The sequence below is a fragment of the Strix aluco genome, chromosome 28 (assembly GCF_031877795.1).
Source record: "Strix aluco isolate bStrAlu1 chromosome 28, bStrAlu1.hap1, whole genome shotgun sequence".
NCBI classification, from domain to species: Eukaryota; Metazoa; Chordata; class Aves; order Strigiformes; family Strigidae; genus Strix; species Strix aluco.
Window position 1 is genome coordinate 5867298 of NC_133958.1, and position 22481 is coordinate 5889778.

General features: G+C 39.7%; 1 protein-coding gene across 4 annotated transcripts in view; it reads left to right on the top strand.

Annotated features, from left to right (window-relative positions):
• Nucleotides 1-21505, top strand: part of UNC5D (unc-5 netrin receptor D) — a 156434-nt gene extending 134929 nt beyond the window's left edge. For all 4 annotated transcript variants that reach the window (XM_074808111.1, XM_074808113.1, XM_074808112.1 and 1 more), the window contains 6 exons: nt 626-794; nt 2467-2694; nt 5611-5760; nt 10846-11010; nt 12874-13052; nt 15259-21505. In XM_074808111.1, the coding sequence (XP_074664212.1) occupies nt 626-794; nt 2467-2694; nt 5611-5760; nt 10846-11010; nt 12874-13052; nt 15259-15463 (1096 nt within the window). In that variant the 3' untranslated portion in view covers nt 15464-21505. The remainder of the gene's footprint in view (nt 1-625; nt 795-2466; nt 2695-5610; nt 5761-10845; nt 11011-12873; nt 13053-15258) is intronic.
• The last annotated feature ends 976 nt before the right edge of the window (nt 21506-22481 follow it).

Below are 22481 nucleotides of genomic sequence, written 5' to 3' on the forward strand. Positions count from 1 at the left end.
ATTACGTTCAGGTGAGATGAATCCCTGGACTTGGGCTGTGCTGATGGGCTCTCCACTGACGTATCTACTTCGCAGAGTTCTAAATCTGAGCAAAGAAGTCCTGTCCCTGACGGCTGCTGGAAGTTACCTAGCTGCTTCATTCTGCAGAATGTAAATGTGTTTTCAAACCAGGGAGATCACACTCAATCTGGAAAAATTTATGAGACTGTTTTTAAACCATAATTTGTTTTATCTTCACTACTGTGAAAATATTGTTGATGACAGTCTTTGAAGGCAGAATTAGATGGTAATACTACCAGCTGGTGCATAAAGCAAGGCTTACTTGCACAGAGTCATTTTAGTGCTGTATTTAGTTGAGCAAATTGAAATGTATTTTGAAGACCGGAATCCTAAACTGACCAGCCAAGGATTTGAGTAGATGTGGCCTAATAGTTTTGTTTCATCTCCAGCTACTGCTTCTACATGAAAATTAGCACAGTAATTGGCTTGCTTATCCTTTTCTGTAACAGATGAGTGAGGTACTTAGATTTTAACTAAAAAATTTAAAAATTTGCAGTTAAAGTAAATTTTCACTCCTTATTAAAAAGAGCCTGACAGACGTTATTGTCTCTTCCCCCACACAAAGCCTACAGCCAGAAGGGACAGATGTTCTTCTAGGACCAGAAGTAACTTGTGGGCCCGCAGATTTGTCTGTCAGCACGCCCTTTGCCTTGACGATACCACACTGCGCAGAAGTAAATTCAGAGCACTGGAATATTCACTTGAAAAAAAGGACACAACAAGGAAAATGGGAGGTAAGTTTAGCCTTCTGCTCCCACTTAAAAGGTTGTTATTAACAATGGGAACTTGATTACTCTTATTCATGCAGGAGCAGGTCAAAGATTATGTAAGTGCTAGAAATAGAAATCTTAGACAATTTTAAAGGATTTTGTACTTTGTTAAGAAGCAGCTAAACTCTTTTCAACTATTTTACTAAGATGTGCAAAAAAGGGTCAAGTTTGGATCTAGTCCATGTGACACGAGGAAGTGTTCATTTTCTCAGATCACTTACTAATGCAGCCAGTATCCATTTATTTTTAAAGACATTGTTTTGATAGATCATAGCTCCCACTCACGTCAGAACAGATCCACACAAAGATTTATAAAGCAAGTTATGGAACTGGTTGAAAATACACACTGCAAGTTTACTTCTTTTTTAAGCTAGAAGGATCCTCCTGATTTAAAACTCTTGTCTCGTACATGTCGTTTTAACGGGCATTCAGTGATCACGCTGTGCTCATAACCCCTGAGGGATTAGCGTACATTAAATGAAATATTTTGGTTTTTTAGTTGAACATGTATTTTCTCATCCTGATTTACTGGGGGAGTTAAGCTTTGTGCATTCATGACATGCTGTTTGATCATTTGTGTCTGTCCACCTGCGTTTTTTGAAGCCCACTGGCCATCTTCAACTGGAACTGCTTGGTAGGCAGCAGTCTCCAACATAGTAAACTTCCTGCGTCGTTTGGGGAGACAGCCTACTACTAAAACTCCTAAAGGGATGGCTAAAGCACAAACCAAACTGTTACTCAAGATTACAGAAATCCACACAGGTTAGAAAGGTGCTGAATTTCCCAACTGTAGAGAATTCACTGTACACGTTAGAACTGCAGAACCCAGTAACTAGACACAAATCCATAGTCAGTCAGAATTTATTGCACTGCTGCTGATGGAACTATTTGGTTCATCACATTGTGAGGGGAGCAAACCAGTAGTTAAAACATTCACGGATACCATAACTCACTCTATCCTTTTCCTTCCCTAAACCAGCTGTTGCTCTCATTTAAACCATTTCAAGTTCAGCTTAGTTTTCCCACTTTGGATGCACTCAGTATTAGTGAGTTCCCTCACTGTTGGTTACAAACACCCTGGAATTAATGAGGAGTGTAACACCACAGTGTAAGCTGCTCAAATACCTCATCTAATGATGCTGTAATGCAGAGCTAAGCATGAAAGGCAGAAGAGTGGGATAGGTAGTTTTTTGATGAAAGTAAACGTGACTGTAATGGATATTCTGAAAGGAAGTCAAATACCAACTATTGTTCAAGGTTTGCTTATTGACTTTAATCTTTCAGGTAACTTCTTAACTTGGCATTGGGAAAAAAATTAGCTAGGAAGTCACGAGCACTTGAAAAAAGATGCTAAAATTATTTATGCATCATCGTTATTAGTACATGCGTTGAAGTCTGCACAGTCTATTGCCATAAATCCCATTGCTGACTCAGGGCGAACTGGGAGTTACCCCACAGCGGTAGCCCACCTCCTCCCCTTCCCTGAGGTCAGCGTGAGCAAGGAGCGTGCAGACTGGCTCTCAGAAATACTTCACATTCCAGTTGAATAAAAATAAACAATGTCATGACTCCTATTGTCAAGGCCTATTGATTTTATTATTTTATTTTTTTTTTAAACCTGAATTTCATTTTGCAGGAAGTGATGTCTGTGGAAGAGGAAACTACTTCTTGCTACTGCCTGTTGGATCCTTATGCCTGTCACATTCTCTTAAACAGCTTTGGAACTTATGCTCTTATTGGAGAACCGATCTCTGACTGTGCCGTTCGACAGCTGAAAGTAGCGGTTTTTGGCTGCCTGTCTTGCAATTCTCTGGATTACAATCTGAGAGTATATTGTATGGATAACACACCTTGTGCATTTCAGGTAAATGGTTTCACTTCGCTAATTTGGGTTTTGTTGTTTTTCCATCGAATACCAACATTCCTTTATTCCTGGGGATAGTTCCTGGGCAACAGCAATAGTCCTGAACTCACACAAAGGCGAATACTCTACTTTTTTATGCCACTGCTGCAGTTAGTCCCTGAATGTCTCCGCACTGTTGTTTCACTTGTGGATTTACACTGCAAGAGCTTTAGGGCAGCCAAACTGTCTTTTCATTTTTTGCCAGGCAGATGGAAACCCACTCTGCCCGCATTCTAGACTAACCAAAAATCCCATAGCCATGGTTAACACAGCACAAAGCTGCAGCTGATAAGCAGAGGGTGTTAGGCTGGGCTCTGTGCCTTGGCTACTGCGTGGCACAGGCAGAGCTTGCCCGCATCTGGAGCTGAGTGCTGCTCTGCTACAAGCAGAAAATGTAAGTCATTATCATTTGATGTATAGTATTTATCACGCTCATTATCCTTACACTGTCATTAGTCAGTTCAGGATTTCCTCTCCTGCTCACAATTTGAGCAAGAAGAAAGAGATTGCCTCACCAACAAAAGTTAAATTATAATCATGCATTTCCCCTTTAAAAAAAAAAAAAAAAAACCAAACAACAACAACAAACCACAAAACTATCCCCAAGTGGTGATTTAAAATTAGCATTTTTTCTACCTGGTTTTCCAAGACAAAACAATGAAATTCACTGGCTTTTTCAGCTTTAGTAAACTCAGAAGCTGTAACAAAATGGTTTTCTTTTGGGAACTGAAATAAAGACAGTTGTGACAGATGAATTTTTGCTTCCTTTTCCTATCATACAGAATAGAAACATGAATCTTAATGAAGCACGCACTAATGTCTGTGTGCTTCCAATAAAAGCAAAGTCACTGAAAGGATTGTTAAAGACTTACAATAGCTTTGTAATTATACCCTTTATAACACTTCCACAATTCGTGGGCTACCAGTATTTTCCTGGATGAGTCTGTAGAAAATTGTTAGAAGAATAATTACCAGTTTTCTGCATTCATAGAAATTAGAACAGGGTGTTTGTACATAATGAGACAACTGTATAGTTATGAAATTATACTTCCCTTAAAAGGATGCTGCATCAACTTCATGCCTAGTGTAAATATTAAGCAGTGAACATGGAAAATACACATTTTTTTTGTTGGATAAAGTATCAGAGTTGTGCTTACCAAGTTTTGTTTGACATGTTAATCTTTTACAGTGCAGTCCTATATAAGATACAAAATTTCTTGATTTTTCACTTTGTCCCTGTGTGAGAACTTACCTGACTTTTCTAACAGATGACTTTGCCCTTTATGCAATTCCGAGTGTGCTGGGAAACTCTTGGCTCTCAAAGTATAAGAGAACCAAGTCCTCTGTATTTTGTATTTTGCTGTGGTCCTGCTGAGGCTTGTGGAATTAAGGACCATAAGCATTATTAAAGGCAGAGCAGTATTTATACAACTATGGTACATTAAAAGAAAAAATTCCAGCACATTCAACAAGTTTTGAAAATAATTATGAAATAAGCTACTCCCTTTGCAGTTGACAGCCAAAAAACTAAAGTCTCCTTTCTTTCATATAAACCCAGTCATCAGGAGTTGAAACCAACTGAGGGCTGTAAATTGGTTCATAACAGAAATCCATTGTTATAGTTTCAGAAAGCTCTAGCAGTCGTTATATTTTCAGAAGGTCACAATGATTCCAGTAGCTCTTCTAACAATGACTTTGCTACTGACAAGCACTAAATCTCTTTGATGTACATAGATTTTATATAATTTATGTGGACAAAAAAAAGTAATTTCGAAAGACTGCTCGCTAGCTGATTCTTAAAGACTTCTGCAAGTTTTCCTCATTAGTATTTTTACTGTAACAGTACAGGAATAAACATTGTCTAAGTACAGGCAGAAGTGATTTCTTTACTATTAGGTTCAAAATTCACAGAATTATATAAACATTTAGGTCAGAACAGACCTCTAGGGGGCTGTAGTGCAAATTCCTGCTCAAAGCCTGCCCTTCCAAGATTGCTTAGTATCTTGTCCAGTAATTCTGAAAATGTCCAGGAGAGGAGAAATGAAACTAATGTGTACACTTGGTGTGTTTCTTTAAAGTCCTGAGAGTACTTTCTCACCAAAACTGCTGTTGACTTAAGCTGTAACTGAGGACTATTCACCAAGCATGCCTTAGGTTGTCTGTCACCCTTTTAGTCTGTTAAGTAAATATCTCACTGAGCTTTGTACGTCCAGTGTTTGAGGAAGACCCAACCTCTAGGAGGTTTTTATTTGAAAGCTTAATTAAAATACCAAGGATAGTTGTGTGATTCCAGAACAGAAGAGGGATTAAATTACAATGATGCCACAGTTAAACCAGTTTCCATTTTCCTCTTTGGAGGGAAAGAGCTTTACCTGGACATGGGCTGTCGTGGTCTTGCCTCCCTCTTCATGCTGCTGTCAGAGCGCACTCTGGGTGATGAACTGCTGGTAGGCTTCTTCCTAATAGTGCCTGTGGGATGCAACAAAATAGTAACGATCAAACAGTGAAAAAGAAAACTGGCTGGCTTTGATTTGAAACCTCAAAACATGAAGACAGCCACTACTGCGTTGCAATACCCTTAAGTTTCCTTCTCGAGCACCAGGCTCCTCATGTGAAGTTATGTGGGTGTTGAGGTGGCGCAGAAGGAAACGCAGCGTCACAAGCACCATCGCTGCGGCGCTGGCAGCGCTGAACCATCCAACTCCAGGGGGGGAGTGTGAATGCCAGGGCCCGTCATCTGCCCCAGGAGAGAAGTACCCAGTGCTGCAGCCTGGTGTGCTGTAGGTGAACCAGGCACCTTCCGTGAACATCAGCTTTCATAAGATTTGGTATTTGTTCCTAATACTGAAAAAACTCTTTCCTCCTCTGCCATTGCAGGAAGTGGTTTCGGATGAAAGACTCCAAGGAGGACAATTACTGGAGGAACCAAAACTTTTGCATTTCAAAGGGAATACCTTCAGTCTTCAGATCTCTGTCCTTGATATCCCTCCTTTCCTTTGGAGAATTAAACCATTTACTGCATGCCAGGTACTTGCCAATTTTATCTGTTTACATCTGCATTCAGAGGAAATAAGAATTTTCACTGGTATAGGCATAACCCAAATCAGACCGTGGTCCCTTTTATTTTTGAAAGGTGTGGTTTATAATCTCTTGAGTATTCATCAAAAATGTATTGCCTTACGATTTTGACAAACGCAGATTTCATATATAACAGAATGCTTTAAATTCTTCATTTTATAAAAAGGCAAGCTTGTACTTTCCCCCATTTCAGCTGCCTCCAACGGAAGGCCTGTATTCTTGTTAAAAATTATCAGTCATGAAAATGTTTTTGATATCTTTGTCATTCCAATTTCAATATAATTATGAATATATGGGTGAAAATGACATTTAAAATGCAATCATTTAAATGTCATGAGTTCAAATTACTGCACATATATACTAAGAATCAGAACTAAGGAAAAGTAAAATATTTTTTCTGTAGTACCTTAATTAAAGACGCTGTTGAAGACAGGAAAGTAAAAATCAAAAGAAGAATTTCTAAATATATTGGTTACTGGAAGTTACAAGCGATGTGCTGGCACATAGAGTGGGCTGGTTGTTTAAAATACAGAACTCAATTAGACTATGTAGTATCTCTCTTCCCAGAAGCATATAGAGAGATGGTTATCTATCACTCCGTATTTTGGCAAAAAAACTGTTTTAAATGTGTTGCCATGTTCTCCAAAACATGAATGTAATGGGCTCTGAAACTTACAGACCCTGATCTATATCCAGATAAATTCCTAAATCATTAAGAATATAAGGATAATTTATGCTAGAAGAAATGAAAAGCCGCATCATTTTCAGCTTCATAGGAAGAACAGCTTGCTGCTAAGTGTTCTGTTTATTCTGCTCACCTAATTGCATTTTAAAAGACAAATCAATCTGTATTAAGATGCCCCACTACTGTATCAGATACCTATTGAAACTAGTTCCTTCCCGAGCAGTAAAAAAAAAAAAATGGGAGTTTTCTCTTAATACAACAAATTGAGTTTTGCCTCACATGTTGTAAACACTGCTCCATGCTTTGATTAATTTGCTGTCTCTTGATCCCTTGTCCAATCTTGGAGAATAAATCTGCATGATAGACTAAAATTCAACCTCAAAGTGCTATTTAGAAAGAGGCTGTTTTCTGAAAACTGCTTTCTAATAACCATTTGATAGATCTGAACTAAATATATGTAGCATTATCTTATGTCAATCTCTTCTGACTGCTTGAGAAGGCAAACACCTTCCACAGGCCCATCCTGCAGAGCGTGCATTAGTTACATGTCCAGTGTACAAGAGAAAAAAATCAGGAAAGTTTTAATTGATCTTGTCTCACCATGGTGACTGCTTCAAAAACACATTGCTTTGGTCAAAAATCCCCTAGCCTTTTCTTGCAGCAAAGCAACTTCTTTAAATAGCTTTAGTAACAGAATGTAAAACTGTTAAGACACTTTCCCTCCCCTGTACTGGACACAGCAGAGATTACTGTTCGTGCTGTTTGCTAAGGCTGGGGCAGAACGGCCTTGCAGCTCCGTGAGGAGGAACAGGCCCAAAGAACCCAGATAACACCCTGGTATGATGAATTAGAAAATGGCCTGCAGAAAACAGTACTTACTGTGCTGCCTGCAAACAGTTTTGCTGATGACCAAAGAAAGGTTTTGCTACTCAAGCCTCCATGTTTCTTTGTAGCTAAGAATTTGGGGAGGATTATTTCTGCCTGATAATTTCTGCAAAGCTGTTATTTCTTTGGGGCATCACCTCCTTTGCTGGTTGCAAGTCCCTGGCGCATGCAAAGTTCTGAGAGTGACTCAGAGGCCTCAAAATACTTTGTGTGCTTCAGCACTTTTCTTAATGCTGTGTACAACTTCTATGAATAAATATATCGCTTATGGTATATAAAACTGGGGGGGGGGGGGGGGGGGGGGGTGGTTTGTTCTCTGTTGGCAAGTAATAGTCTAGAGTTTCCAGTCAAAACTGAACTGCAGGGTGCTGCTGAAACAAGACATGATAGCCAATGCAAATTTGTCTGTATTAATCTTCATGTGCTGCAAGGACCTCACTTTGCTGAATCTAATGCAAGTGGCACAGTCCAAAGTACCTATTAAATTTACTGCTGCAAGATAAAAACAGAAAAGAAAAAGTCAGAGGAGGGAGCTGTAACGCCCAGCAGAATGCTGAAGTGCTATGCTTGCTTTGAGGCGGGCGCGGGCTGGCAGGGGTTAAAGCAGCATGTGCAAAACCTCTGCCTGACAGAACGCTCTGACACAGTGCTGATACTGAAGCCAAATAAATATTTACATTTTATAATTGAGTATAGGTTGGATGACTTGGAGAGCTGAGAAATATAATAATTGTTTCTAAGAGAAACTGCAGAACAACTTACACTGGCTTTGTATTTCCCTCTCAGTGAAATGTTTTGTGAAATGTCCCAACTCTGTTGACAGCTCTGATTTGGTTCCAGCCTCTTATATATAAAAGAATCTATTTCTTCATGTGGTTGCTTCCAATGTTTGCTTATTTTCTCTCCTATGTACCACACTTTAAAAACAAGCTGGCTGTTCTGGTTGTTGAGAACAGCTGAAAAGACCCTATTCCATAATTGTCTCCTTGGTCCACCAAACGAAACCATCATCAGACAGTACAGTGAGGGAAGATTTATGTTAATGATTTCTCAGATAAGTAAAGATCCTGCTTCAAGGCTTGAACAGATGAATAAATCATCATGTAAAACTGTGGCATAAAAGCAGTTAATGGCAGGTGGTAGTCAGAATTTCTCCAGACTATGCTAAGTGCATTTGTTTGTCCTGGCCATCCTGCAGAGCAGATGCTGAGTGCTTGGCATCCTTCCCACCCTGCTCACAAGTAACTAGGGGGAACCCTTAAAAACTGGTTGGGTATTAGAGCGGGAAGAGGCTGCGACGAGCCCGGTAAGAAGCCAGGCGGGCACCTTTGCGGTTAAAAGGTGTCTTCTGAGCATCTTGTGTCTCTTGCAGGATCCAGTGTCTGTCTGTAGCAATGAGATGATTTACATTCCCTCTGTCTGCTAGGAACTTAATTATAAAGAGAGAATAAAACTGAAAGCATTTCTGGAATACTTCAAACATTCATTGTTCCACCAGGCTTTACCCCCCTGTATTATGTTTCGTATAATTCTTTTCAGCTGAGTGATTCTTCTACTCTGAGTGAAAGCAGAGATGATTACTCTGGAAAAATCTAATTACAGTTGCTCCACTTCTAATATTTTGCTAATGTTTTCTTTATCGCTGTTGGTATCTTGCTGCTGCTCCCAACTCAGGATCTAAAGGCAGAGCTTGTCATTATCACTTAGTGCATCGCTACAGATAGCCCGAGAGGCTCGGAAGGAGCCGTAAACTCTCTCAGCGATGAGTACAACGATCTTCTCCCTTGTTTAGTCTTGAGTGTACTTTGAAGTACAGGGCGAGGCTGATCTTTGAAGCTGTATATGCTCAGATTACCGGGGCATAGCTAATTTCTTCAGGGACATAGAAAAGATCACAACCTCAATCCAAAGAAAATTGCTTATGGGAAGGCAAGAATGAAGAAATGCATCTTTTCTGAGCTGTAAGCTCTGTGGTCAGCTTCCAGATACAGACTGATCGTAAGAGTTAACTGCATGGTTTACTTGATTTAAAGAGCTAATTATGACAAGTGACTAGTTGATAGGTCACTCAGTTATAACTATCATTATTAAATACTGAAGGAATTACAGCTGCCTGTAGGCAGCACATTTTATGTCCTTGTCTGTGATACTCATTAACCCTTTATAAAGCTCTGAAAAACACAAGCAGAATACATGCCCAGACTATATTTGCATAATTACTGTATTGTATTTGAAGGATCAGCTTTGCATGCTATTCAAATAAATTTTAAAATCTAAAAAATAGTGCATGAAGAAAGAGTAATTTGAAAATTCATAATCCTCCTCTAGAAAAACGGATGTAAAAATCTTTAAACTAGTTTTCTTGTGTTAGAATAATTGCTCATTGAAACTGTTTAATGATGTCCCATAATCATATGGATGAATGCTAAGCTGTAAGAGAATGAAATATTAGTATCGGCCTTTTTTTGCCTTTTACATTATTCTCCAGGTTGCCAATTCTACGGTATTTTCCAATATTTTGAAATTAATAGACAACATGTTTGGTTTAATTGTTTTTAGTATTTACATGCCTTCATGGTTATAATGTAGAACACCACAGTGGGTTTATAGCTGATGGTAGTTTGGAAATAAAAAAAAAAAAAAAAACAAACAAAAACCAGACAACACCATGTTGTGAAAGTGTAAAGAGAGGACACCAGTAAGAGAACTTTGGTGTTTACAAAGGAATGGTAAACCAGAAGTTAGCTGCCCCCTGTGTACGTCTCCTGTCTATTTCCATACGTTTTTAGGAACTCATAGCAACCAGAGATGCCAGAAATCTCTGATGATTAATTGCTGCAGTTGTCTGTGTAGCATTTGATGAGGGCATTCATCCCATAAACTGGCCCGGGCTGAGGTAGAGGAGTCACTGAGAGTAGCCACAGAATGTAACAGGATGAAACTGAGACGTGAAACTGAGGCTGACCAGTGAGGTGCAGTGGGCTGCCCCGGGGCTGCCCAGGCAGGTGGGTGTTTTTAAATTCAGATGGAACACAAATATAGAAAATACGCTGTCATGGCCTGTGCTGCATTAACTTACAGAGGGAGCGCAGTTCTTGACGGGAAGTTCCTTTCTCTGGATTGTGTAGTGCAAGGGGATGGCAAGGAGACACAGGTTGGAGTACGAGTTCTGATCCCTGCCTAGGAGGAGGAAGTGAAGTGATCTCTCAAGTTTCATTTAGATGAGAGTCTCTCATCATTTGTGTCACTGAATGGAATCCAAGTTTTCAGTAAATGGAACATCTTAGTATTTATCAATTGAACCATCACTTATTAGTTTTGTCCTACTTTGAGTTTGGAGGGGTGTTAGTAAAAACACAATTGCAGAGAAAAAACGTGGATTTTTTCCTGTTTTGCAACTGTCCCACCCTCTCTCTCCTCCTGACGCCTGCTTCCCGCTCTTGTGGGACCCGTTTCTCTGGCAGGAGGTGCCGTTCTCTCGCGTGTGGGGCAGCAGCCAGCCGCCGCTGCACTGTGCCTTCTCCCTGGAGCGCTACACGCCCACCACCACGCAGCTGTCCTGCAAGGTCTGCGTCCGGCAAGTCAAGGGGCACGAGCAAATCCTGCAGATCCAGACATCCATCCTAGAGGTAAAGCCTGCTCTCTCCTTCCTCTTTTGTTAAGTTGCTGTGGGAGTATGAGACATGATCCCTCCCCATTTTTGTCCTTTCTGCCCCTATGTGGTGTCTTATGCCCTGTTCAAAACTGTAACAAGTATTTAAAGTCTTACAGACTCCATTGCCAGCAGAAATCAAAGCACAGAGATTCTACAACACTAAAAATAATTTATGTTTGAGTTGGTGGTAATAGTTTTCATGCAAAAAGCTTCTGAATAGCTTGCAGAGCACTGAGAGTTGAAAACAGATGGCTTGCCCCTATGCTGTTAGGCCACTGACTATTCACTTCCTCGAGCGTTTTTGGATACCCAGAATGTCGTACCAGGGCTGCAGCTTTGCTCACAGGAGGAAGAAGTCAAACATGTAGTCAAGCTGGTGATGTGTCCTACAGCAATGACAGCTTCAGCTGCTTCTTTAGATTATTGAGCATCTTCATTGATTAATCCAGATTAATACTTGGGGATTAAAGATATATGCCCATTGCTAAATGCACTATGCAAAGAATGCAGCAACGAAGTAAGAAAACCACAAGCATCATTCTGTATAAAAATATCCTCAGATTACAGCTAAGTGTTTTTCTGGTTCTTTACTGTTATTTCATACAAACTTCCGTCATTCTCTATATATATCTCAATACAATGTTGCTGCTGTATTTTTTTCTTTTTTTTTTTTCTTTTTAAAGGGACCTATCTGTCCACAAGTCCCCAGAGCATGTTAAAATTCTGTTTTCAAAGGGCTGTGCTAGTATGGAAGGCTTTTTCATGCCTATCTCAAAAAGTGATTGAAGAGTGAGGATAATTTGACTGTAAAATAAATATATAAATAACAACTGAATACTTGAACTGCTCATTGCTTTACAATTCCCTGAACTAACCAGGTAGCAGTAGCTTATCTCACATGTGCAGGGTATGAAAATCTACTATTGTTCTGCATATTTAATTTAAACAGTCAGACCATGCGATATATCTACAGCACCGCTATTACTTTGCATGGATGACTTCTGGGATGTGTCATAAATGTTATATGAAGAGACTATAGCACCACTGTTATTTAATATTTATGCTGCATTGCACAGAAATGAGTAATGCATGGAAATGTGGCTCTATTACACATGACCGGTGTAATTTCATAGGAAAAGAAGGGGCCAGATCTACAAAAGGACCTGGATTCCAAAGAGATTTTGGAGAACTGAGATACTTATAGAATTGAGGTGTTTTAAAAAAAAAAAAAAAAAAAATCACAAATGAGAGATTTGTGTGTCTGTATTTTAGGCTTAAGCAGTTAAAGTTTTAGAAACACATATGCTTTTGTGGCATCCCATCTACCAATCACTGCTCTGTTGGACTTCATCTGTAGCACAAAAATAAGCAAAAAGAGAAAACTTGTAGAAGGAAAGTGACACTATTTTAGATGTGTTTATACATAAGTGCTTGTGATGTTCTAGAAGTTCCTTCACAAATCAGAAAATACCTCTTAGCTATTTGTTTTTCTGTGTCATACAATCTACAATAGCTGGAATTTCAGACTCAGGTTTAATTTTTTTTCTTCCTCCAGAAGCAGACTTGATACACCCAGAGGTGTATGTGGACAGGCTCACTGCTCTAGGTCCCTGCATAACAAGGCAGGAAAAAAGATACAGCACGTGCCGCACGCGCAGCTATTCTCATTCTGAGGAGGCTGTGCAGAAATCTTGTCTCCGTTCCCATTTTAACAGGGGAGTATGAGAGGACTTTTGGTGTTACTCTGTTACTACGCTGAAGAGAGCCACCCACAGACCCTGGGTAGACAGAAAGCCTGATGCCCTGTCTAACTGCTTTGCTTTTATATTCTGTGTAGAATGAAAAAGAAACCATCACTTTCTTTGCACATGATGACAGCAACTTCCCTGCACAGATGGGTCCAAAAGCATTCAAAATCCCCTACTCTATCAGACAACGAATCTGTGCAACGTTTGACACACCCAACGCCAAAGGCAAGGACTGGCAGATGTTAGCACAAAAAAACAGCATTAACAGGTAATGAAAGGCAGTTTTGAAAGGTGAACATTTACATATGCAATAGGAATAATTTGCTGCTGTTATGGATTTTTTGTTTGTTTGCTGGTATTAAAGATGTGTGCATAGTAATTAACATACTCTCAAGGATAAGCTGCAGCCCATACGTTCTTTTATATACACCTAGCTGCTGAAAACAGGAGCTCTCTGAACAGACCGAGTGCCCTGTCCTACCTGAGGTTTGCTTCTGAGGTCGGTTCCTGTGTTCTGGACTGGACCTTTTCTTTGTGCACCCACAGAGCGGGGGCTCGGCGAGGTACGAGCCCGTAGGAGGAGTTTGGCGTGGTTGTGTACTGCGAAAGCTGTGCTTTAAAGGACTTAGGGGGTTGCACATTCTCTCAAAAAATCATATGGCCTGTTGCTGTGGCTTCTATCTACATGTTTTGTATTCCAAAATGAATTACACATTTTGCAGATTTTTTTTAAGGAAAGGCATATTTCAAAAAGAAAGTCATGCTCTAATGTTAGGAGTAATAATGTTATGATTATTAAAACTGAAGGATGCTGTAAAAACTAATTTACTACTTATTTTGCTTTTTCTGCTTGGCTAAATTAAATTGGTGGAGGCAGTTCACTCTCAGAAATATTTTCTGATTGTCACAAACGCCATAAACATGTTCCCAAGAGGATAGAGGAATACTTAAATCAAGCAAAATAACTTTTCATTGTCTTGTTGCTTTGCATGGGAATCTCAATAAACCACATCTGAACCAAAGAAAAAAGTAATTTATAGTCTTGCAGCAGTTGAGTCAGAAAATTCTGCTTTACTTACTGGTGTTTACTACCTATTGTCAGGCACTTTAACCTGCCCTGGTTTCTGTTCCCCATGTGTAGAGGAAGCTGGAGGACACTTCTGGTTCTCTGGAGGCTGAGAGACGGTGTAGTAAGGAGATGACACTGAGCTGTGTAAGACCAAATTTGTGATAGCCCTTTAACTTTTGATTCTCTCCTGGAGACACCAGGTGTAGAGTCTTTACAATATTTATTTTTATAAAATCAAATCCATAGATAGAAAAAGGAAGTTGTTGACCAGTTTAAGGAACCCAAAACGTAGTTATAAAACCAGATGGTAGAGCATAAATACTTGACTTCATAGATTTCCACTTACCTACTGTACTGTGTAATCCATTAGTGTCACCATAACACTTCCCCCCTGTGTTTCAGAGTACAGGCAGCTGCCACACTTGTAGTTCAGTTGAAGTCAAGGTGTTAGTGGACAAGAGTAACAGCCCGGCTTCAGCTCCTCAGCTTAGACTGTTCTTTCCCTGCACTGAAACTTCATACCCTGGCTACAGGGGACTTCTTCGAGGCTGGAGTTGTACTACACATGCACACTCTGTTACTTTTGATCACCAGTTGAGATGAATGTAACTGGGGAAAGGTCATTAGCAAAGCTTGAGGAAAAAAATGGTATCTGCCTGTTTTTTACTGATGAGTAACAATGGTCAGTAGCAAATATTTAATTATCTTGGAGTTGGTTTAAAAAAACAAATAGCAGCATTCAAGTCCAGATTTCCTTTTCTGTGCTACAGATTTATCCGTTTCTTCCTGTATTTATAGAAATGTATCTAGATGTAATACAAATGCTATAAATAACATTTATGCTTCTGAATGTGAAGTTATTGTACTTAATTGGATGATTATGTCCAAAGCCCACAAATAGGAGTTACAGGGTAATGTGTTTAAGATAAACACTTTGTTATACCAAATTCTTTGCAAATACCACCCCTGCAAAGTCCTAAAGACTACATCATTAATAAAATATAAGCTTACAAATTAAAAGATGTCATATCTTCACATAATCACAAGCATCATGTTAAGTTATATAATTCCCTTCCCTGACAAACACTTGCTGAGTTTACTAATGATGCTTTCAGAACTGACTTGTACATAGGATGGTACTGCTGGCCAGCATTTATGTGCAAGTCCCTTGTTCAGGCTCCTTCTGCTAAACTGGGCAAGTGACAGTTGAAGATAAATGCACCAGTGTGTGTCCTCTTGAGGGTTCCCTCAGCTCAGCTCATCTAGCTCTTCCTGAAGGTTTTTTCGTCATTTCAAACACATCTGTAGTGCTAGGCACAACAGAGGGCACTTTCACATTCATGGTAGCTACAGTATGTACTGTTCCTCACCCTTTTTGTTTCACCTTTTTCTCCCCTCCTTTCAGGAATCTCTCCTATTTTGCCACACAAAGCAGTCCATCTGCTGTCATTCTGGACCTCTGGGAAGCCCGACATCAGCACGATGGTGACCTTGACTCCCTCGCCTGTGCCCTGGAAGAAATAGGAAGGACACACTCCAAAATCTCAGACATAACAGAAACTGAGATCGAGGAGCCTGACTTCAACTACAGCAGACAGAATGGACTTTAGTCACTTTTTTCCATTCCAGAACTGATGGCCAGCTTTGACTATTACACTAGAGATTCGCTTTGGCAGGGAGGAAATAAGGGTTTCTGCCCAGTGTGTATGGAAACACACACTCATTTCCACAATGCAGATTTCAGTTGGAAGAGCAGAAGCAGCCCTATTAGACATCATCTCGTTAATAAGGAAAACACAAGCTTCTCCCTGTCCTCTCTCATTTAAAATTCATGTTTTAAAGTCAAAACCAAAACTACACATCTATCATTCCTGGGGCAGGAAGGAGTGACATACAGAGCCATGAAAGGTAAATATTATGACATAATGTATTTAGGAAACAGTAATGCTAATATAATGCCTAGGGAAAATCAGCAAATATGATACTGAATATTTAGAGCCCCCAGAGGTTAATCCTAGCTGAAAGGCTTATCTTCTTGGGGCCTGGAGTCCCCTTTGTCCTGCATCTCTAACTGAACACACAGGGGGTGTAAGATGTCATTTGATAGCATCACGTTGTCACTTAGGTTCTGCTACAGGAAAAGGGAAAATCTGGCCTTATCCTGTTCAGATGTTTGCAGAATTAGAAGATCTCATAACTATTTAATCAATATCATGTGTATTCCAAACAATTTCTTTTAAAAATTCAACCACTTAATGAATGTATATTTGCTGCAGAGCTTTCCTGCCTGTTCTGTTACAAAATAACAGACAGAACCCTTCTCTGTGAAATTAGCCTGTGTGCGTGTGTGAGAGAAATTTTCTGAAGTTCTCGGTCTGCAAACTTTCACTTAGTCAAAAAATGTTTCTTTGGGGGTGGATTTAAATAACCAAATAAAACGCAGGAAATTGCCAGCCCTGTTCTAGCAATTTTACACATTTTTTTAATTACTTCGTGTTCTGAGGCTAAACTAAAAAGTAAAGGTGAAGTCAGTCAGCATAAGCATAGCCTAATTTTGGTTTAGTTTCAGACTGAAACAATAAACCCCACATGATACTGCCAAAAACGGGCTTGACTTCATTGTTCAATTTGGAAATTTCACAGGCTATAAAGCTGGCTGTGTTACACTTGGTTTAGTTACAAACATATTGCATTTGACACCAAAACCAGACTCTAACTAGAGAACTCTCTTCATTTTTAATCCATTTCATACAAAAATAATTTGTTACTTCAACTGAACCAAAAATAGAGCTGTCACTGTGAGTGAGTGTTCTAGTGGAACTGGTACTGAGCCAAATTTAGCCATTATTTTTACTCGTATATTCTTTAAAGTTGGCCAGGGTGCTCGTTAGCTCTGGCCCTAGGCTGTCAGTTTTGGTGATGCGAACACAGTCGTATAAAGCAGGAACACAAGAGGCTTTATAGAAATGCAAGAAATTGAAAACAGGCATTCTGGGGTTTTTTTTACCCCCACATTTGGCTGAGAGCAGCATGATAGGCCACAGGGTAGGTATTTAGTGTGCAAATCTATAATAATCTGTAGCTATTTCTTTACCCAAGATTCCAGTTCTGAAAAGTATGATGAACAACTCTTGATGTAAGACCTTGCTTGTTCTCACTGATCTGAAACTGCAAATTTCACTGCTTTCCTGGCTCAGCTGGCCAGAATAGTCTTAGACTTATAAATACTTAAGACTTCCCCAAACATTTTCTGCACTTTAGTATTTCATGCAGTCTGACATGAGAGTTCCTGTTTGCAATGGGAAATCATAATGGCTGCGAGCATATTTAAGACTGAGACAAAAATACCAGCTTATTTGGCAGCAAGCTGTCACTGTTTTCAGCAGCACATGGCTCGCTCTGTGTTTGAATTATATTTCTAGTGACTTCCAGTCCTCCTCCTCAGAAACCTGTTCTTCATTGGACAAAATGTCATGAATTAAAAAAATAGGGAATGGCATCCACAGAAAGCGGTGGAGTTTTGGTGAGCTGTCGTTGTCTGGGAAACCAGCTACAGTCACTCTCCAGCAGTTAATTTGTTCTCAGCTTCTCCTCAGACGCAGTTTTAATGTTCAAACTAGCTTAGGTTAGCTACCGTGGCAAAGACCCAAGAACTACCCTGCAGGTGCTGTAACATATTCACGTCATTCTGAAGAGCTGTATGTATTTTCTCCTCTTGTTTTCCAAATACATGTGAGCCACACACAGCAGATGGGGTCAAAACGAGCTGCTCTGTGGAGCTCAGACCTTGAAGCTTTTTCTCAGGAAATGCACAGTGTTTACTTTCAAGACTTGGGTAGCTTTGAAAAACCTCTTTGTACAGCGACACCCAGCTCTGCGTATGGAATGCTCGGTAAAGCCCAGAGAGGCAGAAACCAGAAGCCATCTAGACCGACTCCCTCCAGAGCACACCTGAAAGGGCCTTCGGACTGAGGGGGTCTGGGCTGTACCAGAATACACCGTTAGACCCAAAATCCAATGAAGTCCAGTGTCTGAGTTAACGTACTGAAAAGGAATAAATGTCAAAGTTTCTTACAATGACAATAAACATTTAGTTTTGGGCCTAAGGTAAGATTTTAATTTTACATTGCTCAATAGAGTATTGTTTCCCTTTAGGTTTTGTTTCCTGGCTTTTCATTTTTGAAGCATCTTCTTTGTTACTGATCAAACTTCTGTGACTCTGAGTCAAGATCTCTCACTTTTTCTAACCTATTTTTGGTTTGATGCTCTTATATTGTTTTAGTGGACTAGAAATGTCACAATGCTACTTACTTACCTTTCTCCCATTGGAATGGGGTGTGAAGCAGTAACCAAACTGCTAGCCTGCATTTCTGATGTGACCTTACCTAGCTGTACACCTGAGTCTTATCAGAACTGCCATACTATGTCAGGTGAAAACCCATTTAGTCTTGTACAGTATCTAACAGCGACCAGGACTGAGAGTTTAGGGAAACAGTGTAGGAAACGTGCCCTGTACTAAGGGACGTCCTCAGCAGGGGGTTGCATCGGGACCACTGTGTCTAAGAGTCACGTATACTGTCCTTCAACAAATGGACTTTCGAACCCACTGAAACACTTGGCCTTCATGAACAATATCCAGGAGAAACAAGGGCCACAATCTTCTCTTGCATTTTTTTAAGCAGCCCTTCCTTTCCAAGCTTTCCTTCTGGTTAACACGCGCTGCCTAACAGCTGCACTGCGTTACCCCCAGTTCTCTGTAGTCAGGAATACTGAGTAACTGCAGCCAAATCACCTTGCCCGTAGTAGGAATTCTTCTACAGGCTTCTCTTACACTTCATTTCCGCTCACTCCCCTGTCTAGGCTGAAGAACCCTCGTTTATTCTACTTCTTTGAACATCCTCGCTGTTATCCTCTGTACTGTCTCTAGTTCTGTATCTTTTTGGAGATGGAGTGACCAATAACCTGCTTTTCAACAGGAACGCAGGCGAAATCACACAATTCCTCCATTTCCTCAATTTCTTGCTGTTCCCCCATTCAGTATCAATCCCAGAGGATTAAGATCTTGCTGCAGCATAAAGCCACAAGAAACGCCTGCAAGAGCGTGCAGGATGCCAGAGAATACAGTAACTGACTCTACTACGCAAATTACTCAAGCTAATACATCCTGAACATCCAGAAAATAAAACCTGTGAGGAAAAGATGTGTAATTGAAAAAAAGGCTGAAGTGACAGAGAAGATGTCAAAATGCTTAAACAAAAAAACCAAGGACATTATTTGTTCTCCATGATCATGGGTGCTGGTAGGCGGTAACTGGACAAGAATGCAAGTTAGACTTTTGAGTGGAAAAACAGGCTACAGGGTTTTTTGTATTCGCTTTCCCCCCACTGCATCTGTTGATTACCTGGTCTGTCTGGTACAGACATGCCTGTTTTCAGATGCTCTCTTTCTGTTGTTTTGTGTTAGGATCATGGGATGATATTAATAGCTCTTAGCACTGTTACTTATCAAGGCTTATGCCAGTTCTCCTCCCTTTTTTGTGCACAGTCCTGGTTTAGAGATGGAGCAATTAAAACGGTTTTTAGGTAAATGCTTCTGCTGCCACATAAATGAAGCAGCAACATGGATTTTGTTGCCATTAACAAACAGCTGAACAATACAAGTAAAAGATGTTAAATGTTTGCTTCCTATTTTCCACAGTAGAAAGCAGCTGACTGTTGCCAGCTCCCCCACAAGCCTGCTGTAAGTATGTTTTGCAATACAGTATTCTCTCAGAATGACAATTCAGAATTTGTATGCAAATGCTATATAAATAGATACGTTGAACATTATTAGCAATCTTAAATTTCCAGAAGCACATTTTTAACATCTATATTAAAAAGATTTTTTTGAAATCTGTATACATATATGTATGATCTGATGCAAAACACAGATGTAAAGGAGCATCTGAAGCGGGATTAGAGGCCAGAAATAAAACATTTATTCCTTTCCTCTGTATTATAAATTATGAATTTTAAAAAATAATTTAAAAAAATCTCTTCACAAGCTAGAAAGTAAAAGAAAGCGAAATGTAACATTACACACTTAAGATTCCATCTAGCTGCCCTGAGTCCAAGATGGTGAAATAACTGTTTTGATTTTACATCACCAAAGAATCTGCTCTAGTGTATTTTCATCTTCCTAAGCACTTTTCCCAGATATTTCTGTGCTGTGAGTCATTTAAGACTAATAGTTGCATTTTAAAAATGACTTACAATTTTGTCACCAAAATGGTGCACTTCACAGCTCCGCCAGACTGCAGCATCGTAAAGCTAATTTACAGTTTTTACAACACTGCTTTTGCAGTCTTACTCGTTTCCATTGAAATCCTTTAAACCACAAGGAAAGGAACCCTGCTCTGCAGATTTAAATTCAAACTTCATTTACCAGTGCAAGTCCCATAAAACCAAGATATACTCCCACAAAAATTTTATTGGGCTTTTTGTAATAGATGAAAAGATATCAACACAAGTCTCTTAAAATACAGGGAACTATTTTTGTTATTATTTTTATCTCTGGCCTCCTCTCTGGGCCTGTGCACAGCTTGCTTTCAGCAGGTTGAGAAGCCTGTTCAGCATAAATCACTAAAACAGGGATCTTCCTGTAGGACTACATGGTGTTAACATCATACTAAAGGTCCATTTTTTTTTTTTCCACTTGAAAGATAGTGCTATATGAGAGTTTTAAAACTTTCAGTAACTGATCAATCCCAGATAATATTTTCCACTACAAAAAGCTATAGCTTATGTATACACTGAAGCTAAAACAAGTGAGGAACTGTTGTGGACTTCTGTTCATTATTTGAAATTTTTTTTTCAGTCTATTTCTACCTATAAAACATATATTTAAGGAAAGGGTAGTAATTAACCAAGTGGAAAACAGGAAATTATTTCTAAGTCCTTAAGAACTGTGAATGATCTGGAGATTTCTCTTTCTAGCCTTTCTTTTACTAATTTGAATTTTACTTCGGAAGCTCTCCCACTTTCTCCACAGCAGTTAACAGATGGTTAACATTATTCACTGAGAACCTTTTTCATGTTAAACCTGCTGAAGGGTGTTTTCTATGGGTTGTTCATTTGTGGTATGTGCTTTGGGAAGATTACTCCCTTGACACTATTCCTGCTTCAGAAGAGGCTGGCGGTCTTCCCGCAGCAGCATGTAAAATGGCACGTATATCCTTTCTTGGATATATAATGATTGTCTAGTTAAAACAGTCTAGTTAATTACTTAAAACTTAAAAGATTCCTGAGCAAGTACATTAACCTAAAATACTGGGTATGTAACACACAATACCTGTAGCAACAAAGAAACTCAATATGCTGGTAAAAGATCACGAATCATTTTCTAGTAGCGCACAGTCTAGCTCTTTTCTCTCATTGCCAATACTAGCAGAAGTGGTAGCAAAAATCTCCTTTCCAACATGAACAGAGATAAATAAATCACTCTAAGATTAAAGAATCACTTAGAGAATCATTTGCTAGTAACAGTGTCCGCAATGCAGAAAACAGAACCGATGTTCTACTCATTGCCGCAAGAAAAATCTGTCACTATCCATGTTCACTGTTCTGTCCAAAAAGAAAATAAATGTCTAGGAATTTGCCACTATATTTTTTGTATTAGAGGTGAATAGTACAGATTCTACTAGTGTTTCTTGTCTGGGGCTTGGGTGGGTAGGGGTGTATTGTAATTTTCAAGCTATTGCAAAAGCTGCTTTTAAATAAGCTGTTCAGTTGTATTGAATAACTGGTTTGTGCTTTACAAGGGAATCCCGGTGAGCCAGGATTCAAGGGGGAGCCTCCCTGCCTTGCTGTCACAGGGTAACTAGAGCTGAAGTCACTTGTGAAAATTTAGCTACGGGATAGGGAGATTAGATGACCCGTCCCGGATCTGTAATGTAGTGTACTGTAATCTAATGAGATTAGACACTCACCTACTGTAGAACCGTGGTTTTGTCAGCAGCTGCTTAGTTTGTCTGCCCCGGTGTGATAACCTTGGTTGAGAATGTACTTCTGCAGATTTAAGAAGATGTCAAACCCCTGTGTTATCTGGTCTCTGTATATAAATCTTATTGTCTAATCCCAAAAGGAAATGTGTAGCACAAAATGAAGTTAAGGGTGTTCTGCACCAAGCCTGGCTGAAGTTTTTTCTGATACAGCAGGAGGGGGAAGACATGGATCTAACAGCAAGTATTTGCTACAGAGAACAAGAACGTTTCCTAACAAATGCTCACTTAGAACTGACCGAAGCTTTGTTTTTGCAGTTTAAAAAAATGTAAGACCTGGTATTTCCCGTACTGAAATTTGGAACATTAACCTGATGAGATCTTTTCAAGCAATTCCTTCAGTTTTCCCCCATTTGTGCCCTGAAGTTGGAGGGGGAGGGAGGAACATTTTTACATGAAGCTGTAAACTTTTGCATTCTTTCCACTTTTAATCTAAAATCCAGATACCATTACTGAACCTCACAAAGTCCCCTGATGCATCAGCACACACACACACATATAGGCCTCACTGGCGATGTGGCACATGCACACTGCTGGTATGTCTTTGGGAACAGCAAACTGACATCATGTAATTTGTGACCTGGGAGATG